A 21,930-nucleotide genomic window follows, 5' to 3' on the forward strand; every position below is an offset into this window, starting at 1 on the left:
TGTTAGCCTTACGGCTGACATGTGGTCTTCCATTAATATGGATGGATATCTTGGTGTAACATGCCATTACATAACACCAGAGGCAACAATGGCAACTGTTTTACTGGGTGTAAGGAGGTTTTACCAAACCCACACAGCCCAGCATCTCATGGAGGCTAAAGCCTTGCTAATGGCTGAGTGGGGAATAACCTCCAAAGTTCACTGCATGGTGACTGACAATGCATCCAACATGATCCTAAGTGCCCAGCTACTCAACCTTCGCCATGTCCCATGTTTTGCTCATAATTTGAATTTGATAGTGAAAAAGGCCCTGGATCAAACCCCAGTCATCAATGAAATTCGCCAGAAAGCCAGAAAGATAGTGGGGTTGTTCAGATCCAGCTGCAAAGCAAAGGACAAGCTTGTGGAGATGCAGAGCTTGATGGGCAGACCAAGTCTGAAAATGATACAGGAGGTTGAAACGAGATGGAACAGCACATTCGACATGCTACAACGCTTGTATGAGCAACGTGAGCCAGTGGCTGCTGCACTTGCCAATTTAAACAGTGATACTGCTCCCCTGACAAGTCTTGAGTATGACATTATTCAACAGTCATTGACACTTCTTCAACCATTCAAACTAGCAACAACAGAGATGTCAGAGGAACAGAGAGTGTCTGCTTCAAAGCTCATACCATTGTACAGGATGTTGCAGCACAAGCTTGCACAGAAAAAGGAAATGCAACGCAGGAATCAACTGTACAATTAGGTAGGACACTATGACCATACGTGTAATTGGCCATAACTCTCATATTGTTGTCATTATTTTAATTAATATGGTTTTCTCTTGTGTTGGCTCATAGGCTCACATCTACAAGAAGGTCTGCACTCCAGATGTGGAGGGTACGAGACTTTTATAGCCTTGGCACTGGCTACACTGCTGGACCCAAGGTTTAAAAATGTGGCTTTTGGAAATCCTGCCAAAGCCCTGGATGCTGAAAAGCACATCACACTGGAGTGTGCTTCACTGATGCGTTCAAACACAACTCCTGGTGAGTTTCAGTCTATGTTATCTTATGTAATGTAATTCATGAAATTTATACTTCATATGTGTTGTCAGTTTATGATTTGTTACTAATTGCCGTTTTCTTTTAATTCAGAACCACAAATGTCAACATCAGGCCCATCATCAACACCAGTTGAAACACAAGACAGTTTATGGGAACATTTTGACAATCAGTATCCGTGAGACCCAGATGATACACAATCCTACAGCTGATGCCACAGTGGAAGTGAAAAAATACCTCAGCGATGCGTTTTTGCCCAGAACTCATGATCCTCTAACTTACTGGAAAGAGAGAGCAGTAATCTTTCCTCATTTGTATGTCCTAGCTAAAAAATATCTTTGTATGCCAGCAACAAGTGTCCCTTGTGAGAGAATTTTTTCAAAGGCTGGAGAAATTATCTGTAAAAAAGAAGTAGGCTGAGTCCTTCAACAGCAGAGAAATTAATATTTTTGAATAAAAATCTATAAGAAAGGGAGACATTGTGGCTTGATTTATTTTTATTAATATTCATTTTTCATGACCAAAATCACATTATGCAATGTGAAGAGACTACAGGTTACAAGCTTCATATATTACAAAAATACAATAAAAAAAAAAACCAACACATTTTTTTATTAGCTCTTTGTAAAGGTTGTTTCAGATCAACACCTGCAAGTGACCACTAGGTGTCACCGTGGAGACGGGTTTCGGATTGATTCGAAGCCTCGAAACAAAATGGCACATTTGCTTCGACTGTTTCATTGCTTCACGAAGCCTCGATCTGCCCATCTCTACCTGGTCACACTGTGTCGTAACCCAACTACTTTAAGTATAAAACAGCCACATATTGTCAAAATTGTAAATAATGCGGACAAACTCGTGCTCTTCTTTCCATTGAGCTGCTTATTTCATGGTGACATTACACCGGAAGCTCTCGGTTTAACCACGCCCACGACAATTGAGACCTTCGGCCCTTTCCGTCTATCTGCTCGTTTTTATTCGGCTAAACTCGGGTCCGTTCGCCGATCACATGCGCCGAGCCTGCCTCCTTTCTTCTCTGTGTGGCTCATTTTGCGCCATTTTGTCCGCAACACAGTGTTGATTGGGTTTTTGAGATCTGTAGTGGAGCCAATCAGAAGGGTACCGGACAACGGGAGAAACGGTAAAGTGTTGCACTGGCTCTGAGTGAAATGGTAGCTGACACCACGGATTGGCTTGTCAGTGACCAACCAAATGACTAATTTCGCAAAATACTGAAATCAAATAGGTTAATGAGCGAGGGAGTGAGCGCGAGGGCAGACGCTAGACAAGAGGGGATAGTGTTTGTGAAACAGACGAAAGCAAAACAAACACATAGAACAGCTAGTGTTTGTGAAATATAAAGGCTGTTTTTGGAATAATTAAAGCTGGGTGAATTGTAATTGGCAGGGTTTCCTCACAATGCGACGAAAATACGATGTATTTGCCAGCAAGCCACAAATGCTGTCATCTTTTTTTGTTATTAGCAGAAATGAAAACGGCATATAAATAAGATATATCTGTTAAATGATTGATTCATGTAGCCAAGCTAACAGACCCTGTTGTTGTGTGTATCACAGACTATGTATGTAACTAAAACATCAGAAACGTCTTTATAATCTACATTCACTGGTTACTTCAAATAAGGAAGCATTCAGACTCAAAATACACCTGGACACATGCCCAACCTGCAGTCAAGGGCTTTTGTGTTTGTGAACTGGCCTAATGCCTGCCCTTTAAAATATAATTTGATCCACTAGCTTTGTTTACATGGAATGATAAGTAGCCAAGTGGTTTTGGACATGCGTCGCACCTCTTTGAAAATTATTTTTATTTTAAAAATGACAGATTAAGTGAGGAGTGAGCACAGATGGAGCACTATACAGCTACAACAACCAGCGGAGACCAAATAGTGGTGCAGGCTGCCAATGGACAAATACAGCAGCAGGTAAGATCCAAATAACTGTTTTTCCTTTAATAATTGAATATACATGAAAAATGGGTACAATTGTTTTATTTATTTTTTCCCTACATTTTTAAATAATTCTCGAAAAACCATACATTTGTACTATATGCAGATGTGAATCTGGTGCACTTCGGTTTCAAAACAGCAACAGAGTAATTCATTCAGGAAGTGGTTTCAAAGAAAAGGACTTGATTTGAACTGGCCAGCATGTCTCTCCTGGTCAAGTTACATGACACATTCTCAGCCATGAATGATAAAATCATCTTACGGTTTATGACAATAGCATACAAGTCTATTTTTTTTTTTTTATCTAGTCTGAATTTTTGTGATATGTTTGTTATTTTTGCAAATAAATATAGTGACCATGGTTTTGACAGAAAAGCTGTTGATCTGAATTTAATGCATTAGCCCCTTTTCCACCATCTGTCAAACGGTTCCGAGCATGGTGAGGAACGTTCCAGTAGAATTTGCGACTCACGATTTTCAATTTGCCAATGCCAAGGTAACTCATTTGGTTTTTTTAGGTAGCTAAGTTTGCTATGGTGAGGTTAATAACATGTAATAAAAAATATAGTGTATGTTTGGTGTATCTTCATGCTTTTGTGATGATGGTTTAACTAGTATTTGACATTTCATTTTACACACCTTTTTCTTTAAGAAGGTAGATTATGCTAGCTCATTTAAACTCATAATTATATTACTTGCTTATTATTTTGTCAATAAAGCTAGTCTGGAAACTTTTCTGTGTGCTCATGTCCAGTGGCATGCCCAAACCCTAGACAAATTATAGTAAACATTTCACCTTTTTCTCTTTACATTCCTTTTTTGCTTTCCTGTGCTTTCCCAGAGCAAAATCCAGTGGGAAAAACAGTCCTAAAAACTGGAATTTGCAATCATCGTCCATGTTTATCTATCACACATTTGATATGTACATTCAAGCACCTCAGTGGAAAAAGAAACCGTAACTGTGCCAAATGACCCAGAACGGCACAGTTTCTCAAAGAGAGCTGTTCGGCTTGATAGTGCAAAAGCAGTTATTATTGGGCACAGAATAGCAGTCTGAGATGAACAGTCTGGATTACAGGCTTTTCTGTGTGAGGAAATGTAAGCGCTACATATTAGTAGGGGTAGGTAAAAATATAGAATTTCCGATGCATTGCAGTCTTCATTTGAAAGATATCGATATAGATTCTTAAATCCCAAGATTGATCTTTTTCTACAATGAGAGGAAATCACTCGCATTTGCAACAATTTTGCGCTATGCAACTAAAATATATATTTATATATATTTATATATATATACGTTTATTTGTTCATTTTAAAAAAGCCAAAATGTGAACAAAATGATGAAAAACAAATCAAATATAATTAGTAAAAATTTTATTTTCTGTATAATTAACAGCATTAGCTAGGAGATAATTTATTTCATATGTAAGCAAAAGGGACAGTATAACTTAAATATACTGTGAAATATATATATGAATCGATATCGAATATAGAGCTTGTGAATCGGAATTTAATCTGAAAAATCTGTATCAATAATACCCAGCTCTATATATTAACATTTCTAACAACAGCTGTAACAAATAATGCAGAACAAGGTGTGGTGTTGGGTTATCCACAGGCTCAGGGCACCGTAACAACAGTACAGCTGCAGACAGAAGCACCTGTTGCTACGGCAACGGGCCAGCAGGTGCAGACGCTCCAGGTAGTTGTGTGAACTCCAACCTTCAGAACTGTGCTGTTGCATGCTTGTCCAGCATGCCTTGCTTTTAACATGTTGTGATCTTCTGAATTGGTCAATGAACGAATCACTCCGCTGTCTACCATGTTCCATATTGCCAGTGGCACCACAGCATCTGATCAGTACACATTTGAAGAGGCATCCACCCCTTTTAATGTGTCTGGAACAGAATCTGAAGTGTTTGTCTTCAAGGTTGCATGCTGTAACCATTGAATGTGTTAGCTTCTGCTTATAAAGCTGAGCGAACACATCTGCGTGAGTTCACAGGAAGTTATATGTCTCTGCTTGGATAACCGATTGCACTGTATGATATGGAAGGACTGCATGATTGTATTTGAGTGTGTTCTCACTATGATCTTGTTTAAGTTCCCAAACATGCATCATTACAGTCATTACCATCAGTCCAGGTCATTTTCTGCAAAAATCACAGAAGAGCCTCCTGTAAAACTATGTGTTATCTCTCCATGTCATTGTTTATAACAACCTACATTTTCTGTATAGGAGGTGGCGCTTAATCACTTTATAAACACCATATGATAATGTTTATTAAAGGTTTGTGGATAAAACAAATACATGTGGTGATGTGGATTGGACCGATGAGTTCAATAGTTCAGCACGGCTTAATGTATAATGTGTACCATTTAAGACTTAACCTTTTGGCTCCACACTAACTCTCTTTGTATGCTCAGGTCCAGGGCCAGCCCCTGATGGTGCAGGTGAGTGGCGGGCAGCTGATTACTTCGTCGGGTCAGCCTATCATGGTGCAGGCCATGTCTGGTGCTCAGGGGCAGACCATCATGCAGGTGCCTATGTCTGGAGCTCAAGGCCTTCAACAGGTAAGAGGAACTCAGGTTGTAAAAACACCTCAATATGGGTTAGATATACTAAATGGATGGTTCACTCAAAAATTATAATTCTCTCATAATTTTCCCACCCTCATGCCATCCCAGATGTGTTACATTCTTACTTCTGCAGAACACAAACAAATGTTTAGAAGAATATCTCAACTCTGTATGTCCATACAATGCAAGTGAATGGTGACCAGAAATTTGAAGGTCCAAAAAGCACAAAGACTGCATAAAATAATCCATATTTTAAATCCCTGACTTCAGAAGCTATATGATTTTGGTGATTCACATGCTTTGTGTATGTCGCCACCTACTGGGCAGGGAGAAGAATTTATAGAAAAAACTTTTAATATATACATTTTCCTCCCTGCCCAGTAGGTGCTGACATACACAAAAAAATATGAATTGCCAAAAACAAAAGAAGAAAGTGTAGATTTATAGTAAAAAAGTGACAAAAAATTTTATCTGTTTTTCAGCCACACTTATCATATCGCTTCTGAACTCGTGGATTAAACCACTGGAGTTTTATGGATTACTGTTATGTTGCCTTTATATTCTTTTTGTACCCTCAAATTTCTGACCACCTTTACTTGCATTGTATGGACATACAGAGCTGAAATATGTTTCCAAAAATCTTCATTTGTGTTCAGCTGAAGAGAGAAATTCATACACATTTGAGATGACATGAGGCAGTAAATGATGAGAGAATAATTTTTGGGTGAACTATCCCTTTAAATAGAAGATAATCTTTGCACCTTCTAGATTGTCTTATTAAAATTATTAACAAAATTATCAAAATATCCCTCTTTCTTGTCTATTTTAACTGAATTGCGTTTTTCTTATTTAGTTTTTTTTTTTACTGTCTATTTTTGTGATTGTGTTAATGTTGCATGTGTTTTGTATGCAGATCCAGTTGGTTCAACCGGGTCAGATTCAGTTGCAGGGAGGTCAAACGCTGCAGTTGCAGGGTCAGCAGGGCCAGCCTCAACAGATCATTATACAACAGCCCCAGACAGCCATCACTGCAGGCCAGAACCAGGTCCGACACACCCACCTTCCACTCGTTCAAAAGGACTTTGCTTTAGTTATCTGTTATACATATTGTATCATACATGGATTAATAGAATGGTGAATTGACCAAAGTTTGTAAAACCTCTTTAAGTCAGTTTTGTTTATTTAAATATAATAAGAACACTGTTGTAGGAACACTCATAAATTCTTTGTGTTATGTGATTTACAGGGCCAGCAGATTACATTACAGGGACAGCAGGTTGCCCAAACAGCTGAAGGACAGACCATTTTATACCAGCCTGTAAACGCAGATGGCACAGTTCTGCAGCAGGGTATTAAAATACATAGAACGTAGCCTACTAACACCTGGCTTATCATATGTTCAGAGTTATCAGATTTGAATGAGAGAGTTCACCCAAAAATACAATTCTGCCATCATTTAATCACCCTCATAATGTTTCAAATCTTTATGACTTCCTGTTGAACTCAAAAGGGAGATGGTAGGCAGAATGACAGCCATTGTATGGGGGGGGGGATGCAATAAAAGCAAATATAGGCGAACATACTGCCTATCATGTCCTTAGTGTTCCACTAAAGCTAAACATTTAAGCAAGTTTAAACAAAAGGGTGTCTTAAGTTATGATAGACTTATAATTTTTGGGTGATTTATACATTTAACTATAACCTTTTAGAACAAGTAGTAGTATTTTTTTCAAACATAAACAAATCCCTCCTCAAAAAAAAGATGAACAGCATTCAAGGTTATTCAGGTTGGGAATTGTTGTTCTCTCTCTCTTCCATAGGCATGATCACAATCCCAGCAGGCACTCTGGCAGGAACTCAAATCGTCCAGGCAGCAGGCACCACTAACACTTCCACAACCAACAGTGGGCAGGGCACAGTCACCGTTACCCTGCCAGTATCTGGAAACATGGTGAACACTGGGGGAATGGTCATGGTAAGGCCTCCTGATGAGGTACCTAACAAGCATAAACCGCCCCCTTCATTAGTCATCACAGGTGTGGTGGGGTGCATGCTGTTTAAGGGATAGTTCAACCAAAAATGAAATGTTGTTATTATTTACTCATAACATCATTCCTGTCGTCCGTTAAAATTAGATTTGAGTCTCAGTCACTGTTTGTTTTCATTGCATCTTTTTTTTTTTCATACAATAAAAGTCAATGGTGACTGTGGCTGTCATTCTGTCTTACATCTCCGTTTGTGTTCCATTGAAGAAAAGAAAGCCATGCAGGTGAATACATTTCATTACTGGCTGAACTACCCTTTAAAAGTCATCTTACTTTCTGGACTTACCATTTCACATATAGATCTAGCCTGCTGAAAGTAAAAAGATGCACATCAATCATTTTTCTTATTATATAACTGAGAGTTTGGTTTCTTCAAATTTGGAAAATTCCTAGTTTCAGAAATCTTCCTAGAATTTGATGATTTACTCAGAAACATGTTGAAACCTGCAACCTTCCTTCACTGTGTGTGTTAATATTTAGCACTGATTAAAATGTATGCTTGATATCCGCCAGCCGTCTCATTGCAAATGATCCACTCAAATTATGTTCTGTGGGTGTTCTTTTCTCACGCTAGTATTTCTTCAAGATTTCCGTCCATATTACTTTGGCTGGTGCCTGATTGAGAAAAAATTTAAATACAGGCAGCACCTGAATATTATTGATGATTGATTGAAGTTATTAAAGGAATATTCTATACAAGTTAAGCTCAGTCGACAGCATTTTGTGGCACATTGTTGATTACCACAAACATGTATTTTCACTTGCCCCTCCTTTTCTTTAAGAAAGCACAAATCTGGGTTCCAGTGAGGCACTTACAATAGAAGTGAATGGGGCCAATCCTTAAATATTAAAATACTCACTGTTTCAAAAGTATGGCCACAAGTCAAACAGTATGCGTGTTAACATAATTTTAGTGTGATCAAATAACTTACTAACCTTTTCTGTGTAAAGTTATATCCAATTTTACAACTTCGTTGACATGACGATGTAATGTCAACTAAAACGATGATTTAAACAACTTTGCAACTCAAATAATACACCGGTTTCACCAGAAGAATATAAGTGCTTTAAAAAAATTGAGGGCCTTCAAACTCTCCAAAAAGTGCCTCACTGTAAACTCGATTTTTGCTCTTTTAATGAAAAGTAAGGATGAGTCGAAATAATTTAGCTGTCTATTGAGCTTAACTTGTATTGAACCCAGAATATTCCTTATAAAAACATTTATGTTTGTTACATTTATGAGATCGTAGAGTGAAGTAATTCTGTCTTACCTGCTCTGCCAGATGGTGCCAGGTGGTGGTGCTATGCCAGCTATACAACGAATCCCTCTGCCAGGAGCCGAGATGCTTGAAGAGGAGCCCCTGTATGTTAATGCCAAGCAATATCATCGCATCTTAAAAAGACGGCAAGCCCGCGCCAAACTGGAGGCTGAGGGCAAAATACCTAAAGAGAGAAGGGTAAGTCTTTGTGAATACTATGATAAACATCTTGCATTGAAGTATGCACCATGTCCACACTGATTCCTGGCTCTCTCCTTCAGAAATACCTTCATGAGTCACGTCACAAACACGCCATGCAGAGGAAGCGTGGTGATGGGGGACGGTTCTTCTCGCCTAAAGAGAAAGAAGAAATGGCCTTGGCCATGCAGGTGAGAGCGCAGGGCCACATCAAGCAGGAAGACATCCACAATGCCACCGAACTCATGAGCTCACACTGGCTGCACGAACACACCCCGCCCCTCGCATAGATACTCATCTCTGCTCTCATTGAACTCCTTTGCAGATCCCCTCTCACTCCTTCCTGGTGTGACATGCTGTTATTGGCTGCTCTTGCATGCATCACCTCCTGCTTAGCTGCTTTTCTTTGTGCTTTTTGACTGCTTGAGTCTGTCCATTGTCACATTAAAGCCATTTTTCAAATTGAACTGTCTATCATCTGAACTTTTATCTCCAATTCTGCATTAATTATTAAGAAAAAGATCATTACTTCACAGTATTTCAATAATCATAAATATATATTTTTTAAACATCTAATCTTGACATGGCCAGCCTGATATTCTCCAAATCTGATAAGTTTATCATGGTCTAAGCGTATTTGTAAATATTAACAGAATGGACCACAGCATGGAAAGAAATCATGAACACCCTCTCATAGTTTTAGTTATGAAAGTACTGTCTGTAAATATAAAAATGATTTTTTTTTTGAGAAACTAGTTTAAATAAATGTATGCATTGATTATAATGTTGTTTTCCTTTTCACATTTAATTGCATTAATTTTGAGGAGGTCTGTTGTTTTTTGCCTATGCTACTTTTGCCTGGATTTCATAACATTGCAGTGTAGTCTCAGTGTTTGGTTTATTATTGTCATATGTTGTGATTTTTATGCTGAATAAATATTTTGACACAACAAGACAATATTAAGCGAAGGACTTCTAGGGGTCAACTGAGAAAAAATACAATTTGCAACCAAATTAAATTTTTTTTATTTTTTTATGTGTATCTTCATTTGTTTAGTTTTTTTCTGGTCATGAGTTCTGTTAGAATGTTTGATAAAAGGTATTTCAAGACTAAATGTAAAGGCCAAATGGCTGAACTGCTGCCATCTTCCTGAAATCATGATGTGGTGACTAGGTAAATATAAACCCTTTAGCCTTTTTGTTCTTGGTTATTCAGTGTCTGTCTTGATGCTTTAAATCATGGTGTTTTTAATTTTGAATGAGGTGCTGAGTGAAGCATATCTAGGTGTGAGGGTAATGATTGACCAACTATCTCTCTCCTTCCCTCCCCCTTTTCCCTGTAGGAGCAACAGGAACAGAACCAGGCAGGAGATGAGACTGTTGCCCAGATGATACGGGTCTCGTAGCACCAGAAGTGTTAAGTGAAGTGACTGTGTAGGCTCAAAAATTACACCAATGTGTATCACCATCCAGCCTTCATCAAAAAACTAACTGATTGATAGTCCTAATTCATCATGGTCATGACTGCGTTTCTCTTTTCTTATGTCTTCTACTATAAAAAAGAAGGGGCCCATCTGTTTTCTCTCCAAGGTCTGGTATTACTCCAGAGGAGAAACATTAAAAGAGCCATTACTGTTCACGTAAAGCTTAATGAATTCAGCTTGAGGTTTAAAAAGCTATTTAGCAGAAAAGCATAAATTGAGAGGAAGCAGCTACAAACGGCCAAAAGCTCACCAATGAACCATGTACAGTGACGTTTCTCAAAGATGGCAATAGAACAAACAAGCATTCTGTCAATGAATTGCATAAAGACCAATATGTTTAGTTTGATTTTAAGTTTCTTGCCATTATGGAGAAACCTTTTAAGATTACAAGTGAGTAGTTACATTGAAATGCTATAGGTATATGTTATACAAGTTCATGGTAGTGTTGTTCAGTGTATTGTACATGTTTGCCATGGAGAAAAGAGGGTTGGGGAAACAATGAAAACCAAAAGTGCAGCATTTTTTGGAAATAAGTCCTCCTCACCAAGGAAACTCTGGGCGTATGGGCATGCTTGTGTCCCAAGCTTTTGTACACTTCGTTCTTAACATGAATTATTTTTACGTAATTGTTTTGATAACTGTACAATTTGATTTGTAATTGGAGTGAAGTTTGTGGTAGTGTATCTAGTGACCTGCTGTTTTAATATGTCTTCTTGCCTCATCTAGTCCTTGTGTGAAAATGCAGATAATATTGATTTGTTATGTTGGACACTTTAATCTTTTAACATGTTTTGTTCTAATTAAATTGTGTGCGAAATGCATCGTTTTTATCATCAAGTCTAATCTGTGAGCACTAGAGTGTTGTATAAGATATGTCCTTTAATCTACTTTGTTCTAGCTGCAGTATGAAAGCAGATATTTTAAGCCCATGTCAGGTGATTCTCAATAAAATGTCCTGGTTCTATATTATTCCAAAAACAAATAAATAATATTTTGCAAATAGAAAATGATGCCTAGTTTTAGGGCCATTAATATCTTTTACATTGTGAAATAATTTTCAGGATGGTCATGCTCATTTTACCCCTCAAATTCTTTTGGTCATGATGTTATAGTAATTATATTACTTAAACGGATAGTTCACCCAAAAATTAAAATGCTCTCATCATTTACTCCCCCTCATGCCATATATATGTATATGTTTTTTTCTGCTTAACACAGACTTTTAGAAGAGTATTTCAACTCGTACAAACTTGTAGGTTTATACAATGCTAGTGAATGTTGGTTGGAACTTTGAAGGTCCAAAAAGGATGAAGTCAGCATAAAAGTGATCCATACGACTCCAGCTGTAAAATCAATTTCTTCAGAAGTGGTATGATGGTGTGGGTGAAAAACAGATACATATTCAAGTCTTTTTTTTTAAATAAATTCTCCTCTCTGCCCAGTAGGTGGCAATAGAGACTCAAAAGAAGAAGAATGTGAAAGTGGAGATTTATAGTAAAATGACTTCAATATTGATCTGTTTCTCACCCACACCTATAATATCACGTTTAAAGACAAGGTTGACAGTGTGCAGGACTTCATCTGTTTTATTTTTCAGTCCCATTAAGTGTCTCTTACGCGCCTGCCCACTTCCAGCCAGGTGTGTGAAAGGTATTTGTTTGAAAGATATAGGGGCAATAGTTAGAGGCCAAAATACATTAATGTAACGGGGTTCATTGTGCGGTCCGCCACAAAGTGCCTACATAAACACCTGTTGACTGCTCCATCCACTGGACCGGTTCTGGAGCTCCCTTTTTAATGAGATCAGTCAGCAGGCTGGTGACGTCTGAATAATTAGGCACAAACCTTCTATAATAACCTGCAGGCCCCAGGAAATGTCTCACCCCCTTTTTGGTCTTGGGCAGGTCGCAATCGCTGCTGTCTTATCAATATGGGGACGCACCTGCCCATGACCCAATTGGAACCCGAGATACCGTACCTCCACCCACACAATTGCACACTTTTTGAGGTTTGCCGTGAGTCTCACTTGTCGCAGCGACCTCAGAACAGCAGGTGCTGTATGTGCCCCTGCCAATTGTGACTAAATAATAATGTAATCCAGATAGGCAGCAACGTAAGCCAAGTGTGGTTTGAGGACTCAGTCCATAAGGCACTGAAACGTAGCCGGGGGCCCTAACAAATCGAACAGAAATTGGTGTAAGCCAAACGATGTGGAGAAGGCCGTTTTATTTTTTTTGCGAGAAGTCGCCTTTAAGGGAATATGCCAAAAACCCTTTGTCATAAAAGTGAGAAAAAATTAATCACTGAAGCCTTGTAGATTACTTTTATTATGCCTTTATGTGCTTTTTGGACTTTCAAAGTTCTGGTCACCATTCTCGTGCACTGAATGGACCAACAGAGTTAATATATTTTTCGAAAAATCTTAATTTGTGTTCAGCAGAAGAAAGAAAGTTTTACACAAATATCACATGAGGCTGAGTAAATGTTGAGAGAATTTTCATTTTTGGTTGATCTATCCCTTTAAAGGTGCACTCATTAATGTTTGTCTTTGTGTCATCTTGGACTTACAGTGACACCTAACTGCTTGGATGCAGCATCATTTGAAATCAATAGTTTTCAGTTTCAGATGCCATTGTAGAAATTTTGTATTCGCAGTCAGCCATGATTACTTTAATCCATCAGTGGAAGTATCAGGACTGTTACTGAGATTAAGCAAGTAGCATATGGCTGATCATGTGATACTGACATGGCTGCCCCCATGTGTGGACCCTCTCCATGTAGAGTAAAACAGCTTTGATAAGGTTACTGATATGACTGGTCTTCATTTTAATGTGAGTGGTCATGATTTCCTACATATTTTTGCAAAATTACAATTCATTTCTTGAAGAGTTAAAAAAAATTGTAATGAGGAAAATGACTGCACCTTTAAATTGTAGTGTTTTTATGCTTTATGGTAGTACTGTTTTAAAAAAAATTCTGATTAAAAAAAAAATGACAACAGAATCTTTTTACTCTAATAGGCTACAGGAAAACAAAAAATCCTTTGTTACTGGATTGAGAATCAAAAGTCCAGAAACATTGCGGTAATGAGAATTGAGCGATAAAAGGTGCTTAATGTCCTGAAAATAATGTCACGAATGTCTAAAGACCTAAATGGTAAAAAATGTAGGCTTCGTTTTTTTAATGCACACTTTTATGTTTGTTTGTTTGTAATCTTTCTTGACAGGTTGCGTAAGGATCACCCTATTATAAAGGTAAGTCAATTTCTCGTTGTCCACTGTTTTGTAAACAATGTTTCTCTGAACTCACTGTCCAAGTTAACCTAAACACGAATGTTTTGGCATTCCTCGTTTTTTTTTTCACGAAAAGAACAGGTAGCCTACTCGAGAGCGCTCTGCAGCAAACTGACACATTACAGACACGTTTCTCTACAACTTCCGCGTGCAGGTGCTCGACTCTACGCCCGTCCACCGCTGATGCTGCTGCTGCTGGCGTCAACCGGACAGTCAAATGTGATAATCTGTGATCCACCGCGGCTTGGAGTGAAATTACATTGTTATACACTCTAGCCATTCGGCATCCGTTTTCCATCCGCACTCGACAGTTTGTAACTATCTAATAGGCATCTTGCGCAATCCCCCCTTCCGCTTTTGAGATACTCGGAGCTTTAGAAACGCTCAAGCAACGCAAGGACGAATCGAAAGGTTACAGAGCTGAAGGACTGTCGCGTAAAATCGTCGACAACGGCTCACAAACTGCGTAGATTTAGATTGCCATGTCAGAATCTGTCGGGGATGCAAAGCTGGAGGTGAAACAGGCCAGCAAAGAGTTTAAAGAGAGCGAAAACGTTGCCGAGAAATACTCCGCGATGACAGCGACCAAGAACAGCGACGTGAACATGAACGTCGGAGAGCTGTCCGCCGCGTTCACTGCGGTCCCGACTCTCAAATCTGTCAAGAAGGTAAGTGGGACATGGCATTTCTTGGGTTCGCTGTTATGAGGTACATGAGAATATTGCATAGTGCCGTATCGTGTTTGGGACGTTTCGCTCAGTCTACTGAGATCATTAGGAAAGATTATCCCTGACAAGCGTTGAACTGGAGGTGCGCTGTAGCCTGTTAGAATCACGTGACTTATTTCGTATAAACTGTATGTTTAGTTGTATTTCACTGCAACCAGTAATTTTCCCTGCACTGTTTACTGACTATTGTCCGCTTCAGTTTTATCGCATTGTAAAAAGACTCTCAGGGTATTAATATTTTTTTATTTTTTTTAAATACAATCTAAATTATATGAGGAGAAAATAATGTAGCCTACACAAACATATTCCCATTGCGTCTTCCACTAACATTACTATTACAGTTTTATTATGTAGGACAACTGTAGCACGGCTTACATGGTGTGTTTGGAGTCAGAACACACATAGATCAAAAAGTGAAGGTGCAACATCAGTAGATCCAGGGCACATTGTGTAAATCTCTTCAGTGTTGCCCTCAGAAGTGAGTTTGTGTGGGTGTGTGGGTGGTGAAGGAGCCACACTACACAGCCCACTCTCTCACTGAGCTGTCAGCTGGTGGTTATACAACAGAGCCAAGGGCTGTGCTGCTGCCTCTCTTCTGCTACATTATACCCAGTGCCAAATCAAATTCAGTAATGTTAATTTTTTTTCTTTAATATTTAAAAAATGACTACAGGGATATCAGGGAATTGTACAATTCCAAGGCTGAAAAGGTCATGAAAAAGTCACGGAAATACTTATAGTGAATATAAATTTTTTCCTTTGAAATTATTTGTAAAAATTATTATCTATGATACAACATAATGTAAAAAGTCTAATGAGTAACAAAGATCTCTGAACAACAACAACAAAAAAGTGTGATTTTAAGGTTTGCAAGCTGTATGACAGTGTGCAGGACTTCGTCTGATTTATTTTTCAGTCCCATTAAGTGTCTCATTCGCACCTCCCTACGTCCAGCCAGGTGTGTGAAAAGTATCTGTTTGAAAGATATAGGGGCAATAGTTAGAGGCCAAAATACATTAATGTAACAGGGTTCGTTGTGCGGTCCGCCACAAAGTGCAGCCATCACCTACATAAACACCTGTTGACTGCTCCATCCACTGGACCGGTTCTGGAGCTCTCTTTTTAATGAGATCAGTCAGCGGGCTGGTGACGTCTGAATAATTAGGCACAAACCTTCTATAATAGCCTGCAGGCCCCAGGAAATGTCTCACCCCCTTTTTGGTCTTGGGTCTTGGGCAGGTCGCAATCACTGCTGTCTTATCAATATGGGGACGCACCTGCCCATGATCCAAGTGGAACCCGAGATACCGTACCTCCACCCGCACAATTGCGCACTTTTTGAGGTTTGTCGTGAGTCTCACTTGTCGCAGCGACCTCAGAACAGCAGATGCTGCATGTGCCCCTGCCAATTGTGACTAAATAATAATGTCATCCAGATAGGCAGCAATGTAAGCCAAGTGTGGTTTGAGGACTCAGTCCATAAGGCACTGAATCGTAGCAGGGGGCCCGAACAAATCGAACGGAAATTGGTGTAAGCCAAACGATGTGGAGAAGGACGTTTTTTTTTTGTGAGACGTCGCCTTTAAGGGGATATGCCAAAAACCCTTTGTCAAGTCCAGTGTCAAGTAAAAGTGAGCGATACCTAACCAATTTAGCAACTCATTAATACGAGGCATTGTGTATGCGTTTTAGACACAAAAATTGACTTTCCTATGATCCACACAGAACCGTACTGACCCATCACTCATAGGGACAAGAACGATGGGGCTGGACCAGTCACTGTGGGATTCTTCTATTACTCCCATATCAAGCATTGTATCTAATTCTTCCCGAACTATTTTGTCTTGTGCTCGGGAAGCCACTACCCTGGCATTGTTTCAATGTGGTGCTGTATGAGGTTTGTATGACCAGTCAGAGGCGAGAACATGTCTGCAAAAATTATTTTTGCAACATGGCAACCTCTGTGACTTGAGAGTGACCGGGGTAACACGATTGGCTTTTAAGTTCACCTCCGGTCTGAGCTCCGCCCTCTCCAGAGTCACCATTGCTAACGTCACAGGGACTGCCTCCCACCATAATTTCTAGAGGTTGAAGTGGTATATTTGACATGCGCCGTCCCATCTGTTTTTTCTCCCACTTGCCGTGTGACCTCGAAGGGCCCTTGCCACTTGGCAAGTAATTTAGAGCTCGATGTTGGGAGTAATACAAGCACTTTGTCTCAAGCAATTGCTCCTTTGAGCAAATTCTCCTTTATTAGTTGACCCAAAGTGTGGAGTTTTTCCTCTAAGATCAAGAACGTACTGAATTTCATTTTTGCTGTTTGAAGGTCCCTCCTCCCAAGCTACCCGCAGAATGTTGAGCATGCCGCGCGGTCAGTGCCCATACAGCAGCTCGAATGGGGAAAGCCCTTAGGAAGCGTGTGGGACCTCTCGAGCTGCAAATAACAGGGGATCAAGCCTCTTGTCCCAATTGCTAATACTCTCGTGAACAAATTTACGAATCATATTTTTCAGGGTTTTATTAAATCATTCCACCAACCCGTCTCTCTGTGGGTTGTATGCACTGGTGCGAATCGATTTAACTTTAATAGTTCATGTAGTATACATAACATGAACGTAGTGTCCTGATCAGGGAGGATTTCTTTTGGAATACCCTTTCAGGAGTTTATTCTGAAGAGTGCCTCTGCTACACTATGTGCTGATATGTTGTGCAGAGGTACTGCTTCCAGATATCACATTGCATAGTCCACCAGAACAAGTACAGAGCAATGACCGCATGCAGTCTGCCATAATGGCTCAACTAGGTCCATTCCCAAGGGGACCTCGATTAATGGAAGGGGGTGCAATGGTGGCTGGTGGATTCACCAGCTGAAATACACGGCATGCCGCACACCACCTGCGAAGTTCCCTATGAATGCCCGGCCAATAGAAAAAGGCCATTAGTGGTTTAGTGTCTTTTTCTGCCCTAAGTGACCTGCCATTGGATTATAATGAGCCGTCTGAATTAACATTTCTCGATGGCTCTGCAGTATTAACAAATGTGTTGTATCCTCTTTTGTCTGAGCATCCTGCATCATTCGATACAACCGATCCTTGATAATTGATAAATACTGTATGTATATGAAAGTGCAGCGTTTGGCTGGAGCTGTACCATCAATAACTTTCACTTGGTCAAAGGCATGCCTAAAGGTTATGACTCTCGACTGCTCCAGAGGGAAATCCCCTCGGGAAATCCTCTAAGGACGGGAGGGGCCGAAGCCTCCCCCTCCCTTATGTCATCCTGACATGGAGCTGAAGACCGCCCCAGCACTGCCTCCCCCAAGACATCGCACATATCACATCTAATAATTTTCTCGCTGGACCCATCCACACATAGTCCCTTTAATAGAGTTTGAAATTCTGGCCAATTAGTTCCCAAAATTAGTGGATGGGAGAGATGGGAACTAACCGCAGCCTCCACTCTATGCTTTTGCCCCTGAAATTTAATAATGAGTGTCACTACAGGATAACTGTGAATATCCCCATGCACACACCTCACCCTCACCATTTTTCCTGTGCCTAAAGACTTGTCTTGAACCAAACATTGGTGTATAGTGGTCTGATTGCAGCCAGTATTCACCAAGCCTTGATGTGTACTCCCCTTGACACTCACCGGTATTCTGTATGCTACGGCTCAATCGGGGGCAGCCCATGGAGTGTCGGGGACCCGGAACAATGTTCCATCACTGGGATCAGCACCTGTGTTAGCGGGTTCAACCAACTGAGGGGGATATCGAAGAGACATTGAGGGCACCGGCGGCAGGGAAATCCCCCACAAACGGGGAGTCGGCTTCGGTGGTACATTTCATGCCTCCTGGGAACTGGGATTGGCTGTACAAAAGGGACAGAGTGAGAGGGTAGAGAAGGGGGAAAGAGAGAGAGAGGGGAGAGAGAGTTGGAGGGCTCTTCCACTCTCTGATATGCCGACATATGGTCCTCAGCCACTCGGACGGCCTCCTCCAGCGATGTGGTGGCACTGGTCCCACTCCGCCATTCCTTTCATCAGATGACGGATAAGCTGTTCCAGCACTAAGAGATCGATGACTTCCTCTTTTATAGTTCTCCCTTGTGCTTACTGTAATCAGAAACAGGTGTTAGATATTATAGCACTCAGGTGTGAAATTTACTACGTTCTCTCTCTCTGGACAAACACTCGACCATGCCCACGCTGCCACAGTTAACTTGTGCAAATACATTTAAGACAGCAAGATGTGAGAAACAAATTTGGAGATAATGCTTATTTAAAATAACCACTGTAAAAATGGTGCATTTTAATTTAATTTCATGCCATTTCATGACATCTCAAGAATTCTATAAACAAATAAATCTCCACTGGGATTGGATCAGTCAAATGTGAGCCCACTTTAAACAAATCTGTTGTCTCTGCTTAAGAAAAACAATGTGTTTTATATGGGGCCTATAGCCCCTGCAGCAAAGGGGGCTTTTTACTTTTTTTATATAAACGTGGGGGATAATGTACATTCAGCTGGTTGTTATCATAAAATACACACTGACTTGGTGATCAGGTCATGTATCACCCTGAAGGGGTTTATTTTGCAATGACAACCAACTGACTGCACACTTATTACAATATTACTAACAAAATAATTAAAGAAATGGACATTAAATATTGATTTGCATTGAAATTATGTTATTATATGAGAAGAAATTAATCGCTGAACAGCTGAATTCAACTCTCTTTTTTGCATCAGTTCTGGTGGTTTATTTAACAAAAATGACTGTTTGACTGCTCATTACGTAATGAGGTACCCTGCTTATTACAAGACGAAATAAATAAATAAATGGATATGAAACATTGATATGTGTTGAAATAATTTTATAAACTTACTTAGAGATCGTAGAGTGATACCAATACTATGAAAGTTGACTCGGAATACCCTGATAACAAAACTGAAAATGACAAAAGTATTTTTTCTCAGAATTAATGTGGTAATTTTGAGGATTCTCATTAGCTTCATTAATTTGCAGCATTTACAAAATTATTAAATGTTAAGTCAAACTACCTCAACTAAATCAACTTTTAGACATTGCACGCAGTAACCTCATGGACCATAAAATGATGCAGTGTATAGTGATGGGTGTTTAGGAAATTGCTGTAGTAGTTTTTGTTGCTATTTAGTGTTTTGGGGAAAAAATTAATCAAAAGTGCCTTTTACCCTGGGGGTTCTTTTGCTCTGTTATACCCTAATCACAAACAACTGGAAAGTCATTGGTCAAAAGGTGTGGAAAGCCTGTATATAATCTCTGTTGCTGTGCTGTGTCTGGCTGAAAAATATACATTGGCCAATGTTTTATGAATTAATTTACATATAAGCAACTAAAAAGTATTACATACTGTATAAGTTTTGAGGAGATTACACATATGAATCTATCAACAAAAATATTTTGCACTTACATTTTTGCACTTTATAAAGGTTCCAAAACCTTTTCTACACAAGCAGAGCAAAACAATAACAGATCTCCCTTCTTTTTCTGGTTCTTACATCACCAAATGTTTTTTTTTTTTTTTTAATTTGCTCAGTAAATTACCTTAACATTATGTACACTTATTTACCACTAAAATTACTTTGTAACATTTGAAGTCTCTATTTGAAAGTCACTGAAAAATGCTCACGACTCATTCTCTTGTTTTAATCGTATTGTAGTATTTTCCCCTTTGATCTTGTGTATTCCCCATTTTGTAAATGCTGGCAGGTCTTGCCTACGTAATCAAAATTTTATGTGCAATTGTATCCTTTTCACAATTTGAGGTTGTGAGAAAGTTTCTCTCTCAGTACCTCCGTTAGCTTTGTCTCTCTCTTTGAGCGTGAAGCTCTGATAACATTGTGAAAGAAAGTTGCATTAAGCTGAAATATGACACATCTATTGGGTCGGCCAGGAACATTTTCTCATGTGTTTTGTTAACAGAATGTTGGCATGGGGCCGTGGTCCAGCCCTACCTGCTGAGAGCCTTGCACTGAGCTTGATCTCTCCTCATAGTTATTGTTCTCAGTGTTTTCTCTTCGAACATAAATTTGCCCTTCAAAACGGACACAAAACAAAATAGTGTTTAGTTTTTTTGTCCCTTTGAATATGGTAAATGGTCTGCATTTATATAGCTCTTTTTTTAACCTTAGAGGTTACCAAAGCGCTTTACACTGTGTCCCAATCACCCATCCACACACCAATGGCAGCAGAGCTGCCATGCAAGAAGCTAGCCTGCCATTGGGAGCAAATTGGGGTTCAATGTCTTGCCCAAGGACACTTCGGCATGTGGAGTCTTGTGGGCTGGGATTCAAACCACCAACCCTGTGATTGGTAGCCGACCCGCTCTACCACCTGAACCACATGCCTTTGACAATCAATGATTTTTGTGGTATATTCCTCATAATGAAATTACTGTTTTTGGTGTCACTGTTGCCTTACAGCAAGGCACAGAATTCTTTTTGTTTCCTTTCTTTCACCTAGCTTATTACACTTAATAGTATAATGAACATAGTTTTGGAGATTAGATCAAATAACAGGATATTTTCTGAGAAGCCACTGGTTGAATGACCAGTTCTGAATTGATGTATTGAGGGTTTAGAGGCTGATGTTGCTGCTTCACTGCCTGAGCTTTTCTCTGCCATTAGGTTCTCTTTACACTTGGGAGTCATCTGAGAATTACGTACACTTTAACAACATTTTAACACGTATCAATAACTACAATCTTTGATTTTCAGTTAGTGTATAGAGTGTATATTTTGGTGCTTGCAAACAGAAATTATGTTAGAATAAAGCTGTGGTCTCACTGTATTTCACTCTCCATTCACTTCCATTCAAACGCATCAGAACACGGGAAAAAGGAAGCGCAAGCTCATGCGAAGAAATTGTGCATTCCGCTATGTGCCAAAGTTCAAGTTTGGTCAACTTTGACCTGCGAATTTGGATGATGAGAATACGTGTGACCAACAGAAGATCAAAACGCCAAACATTGACCTCTTGGGTCAGTACAAAGAATACATATTTAGAATCTGCATATTTTTATCATTGCAGGTAATTGAGTAGATTATATATTTTAACATTTTGAATATAATATTATAATATTTGTTTTTGTGATATTTTTATTATGTTAGATATGATATATTATTAATTAAAACCAGAAGCCCTCGAGCCTGACATCAAATCCTGCCGGTGTGGTGTTCGCATGTTCAATGCCTAGTGGCTCTTAAATGCCAAAGTATTCTTCTTTTTTTGCATGGACTGTCAGCGTCAGCCTAGTTGCAGCCTAGTTTTTTAGACATGAAAACA

General features: G+C 39.4%; 2 protein-coding genes and 1 long non-coding RNA gene across 11 annotated transcripts in view; 2 read left to right on the top strand and 1 right to left on the bottom strand.

The window, feature by feature from the left end:
• Nucleotides 1-2,090: 2,090 nt before the first annotated feature.
• On the top strand, nucleotides 2,091-11,552 carry nfyal (nuclear transcription factor Y, alpha, like). Of its 5 annotated transcripts, XM_052095137.1 has the most exons (10): nucleotides 2,091-2,187; nucleotides 2,892-2,991; nucleotides 4,634-4,720; nucleotides 5,443-5,589; nucleotides 6,509-6,640; nucleotides 6,842-6,944; nucleotides 7,416-7,570; nucleotides 8,924-9,097; nucleotides 9,181-9,288; nucleotides 10,441-11,552. In XM_052095137.1, the coding sequence occupies exons 2-10, from the start codon at nucleotides 2,914-2,916 to the stop codon at nucleotides 10,501-10,503; spliced, it is 1,047 nt and encodes a 348-aa protein (XP_051951097.1). In that variant the 5' UTR covers nucleotides 2,091-2,187; nucleotides 2,892-2,913; the 3' UTR covers nucleotides 10,504-11,552. The 5 variants fall into 5 exon arrangements, with proteins under 5 accessions (XP_051951097.1, XP_051951099.1, XP_051951095.1 ...); XM_052095139.1 differs by lacking the exon at nucleotides 4,634-4,720; XM_052095135.1 differs by lacking the exon at nucleotides 10,441-11,552 and having other exon boundaries at nucleotides 9,181-10,393.
• On the bottom strand, nucleotides 6,953-9,319 carry LOC127621501 (uncharacterized). 2 transcript variants are annotated; one of them, XR_007967862.1, is made up of 4 exons: nucleotides 9,187-9,319; nucleotides 8,912-9,083; nucleotides 7,927-8,255; nucleotides 6,953-7,592 (listed from the first exon to the last, which is right to left on the bottom strand). It is a non-coding gene; the product is annotated as an uncharacterized LOC127621501 (long non-coding RNA). The 2 variants fall into 2 exon arrangements; XR_007967861.1 differs by lacking the exon at nucleotides 6,953-7,592 and having other exon boundaries at nucleotides 7,600-8,255.
• Nucleotides 11,553-13,970: 2,418 nt separating the features above from the next.
• The window catches only part of LOC127621140 (S-adenosylhomocysteine hydrolase-like protein 1), a 35,294-nt gene continuing 27,334 nt past the window's right edge, over nucleotides 13,971-21,930 (top strand). For 2 of the 4 annotated variants that reach the window (XM_052094623.1, XM_052094622.1), the window contains exon 1: nucleotides 13,972-14,542. In XM_052094623.1, coding sequence (XP_051950583.1) covers nucleotides 14,357-14,542 — 186 coding nt within the window. In that variant the 5' untranslated portion in view covers nucleotides 13,972-14,356. Of the gene's footprint in view, nucleotides 14,543-21,930 lie in introns of all 4 variants that reach the window. The other 2 variants (XM_052094624.1, XM_052094621.1) reach the window with 2 other exon arrangements.

The sequence above is a fragment of the Xyrauchen texanus genome, chromosome 27, assembly GCF_025860055.1.
Source record: "Xyrauchen texanus isolate HMW12.3.18 chromosome 27, RBS_HiC_50CHRs, whole genome shotgun sequence".
Lineage (NCBI taxonomy): Eukaryota > Metazoa > Chordata > Actinopteri > Cypriniformes > Catostomidae > Xyrauchen > Xyrauchen texanus.

What these genes read in the sequence shown, in the direction of transcription:
- nfyal (XM_052095135.1), top strand. Translation starts at nt 2,914, where the DNA reads ATGGAGCACTATACAGCTACAACAACCAGCGGAGACCAAATAGTGGTG. An exon ending in AGGTGCAGACGCTCCAGGTA is followed by an intron (nt 4,721 to 5,442) that starts GTTGTGTGAACT and finishes TTGTATGCTCAG; the next exon opens with GTCCAGGGCCAGCCCCTGAT. An exon ending in AAATACCTAAAGAGAGAAGG is followed by an intron (nt 9,098 to 9,180) that starts GTAAGTCTTTGT and finishes TCTCTCCTTCAG; the next exon opens with AAATACCTTCATGAGTCACG.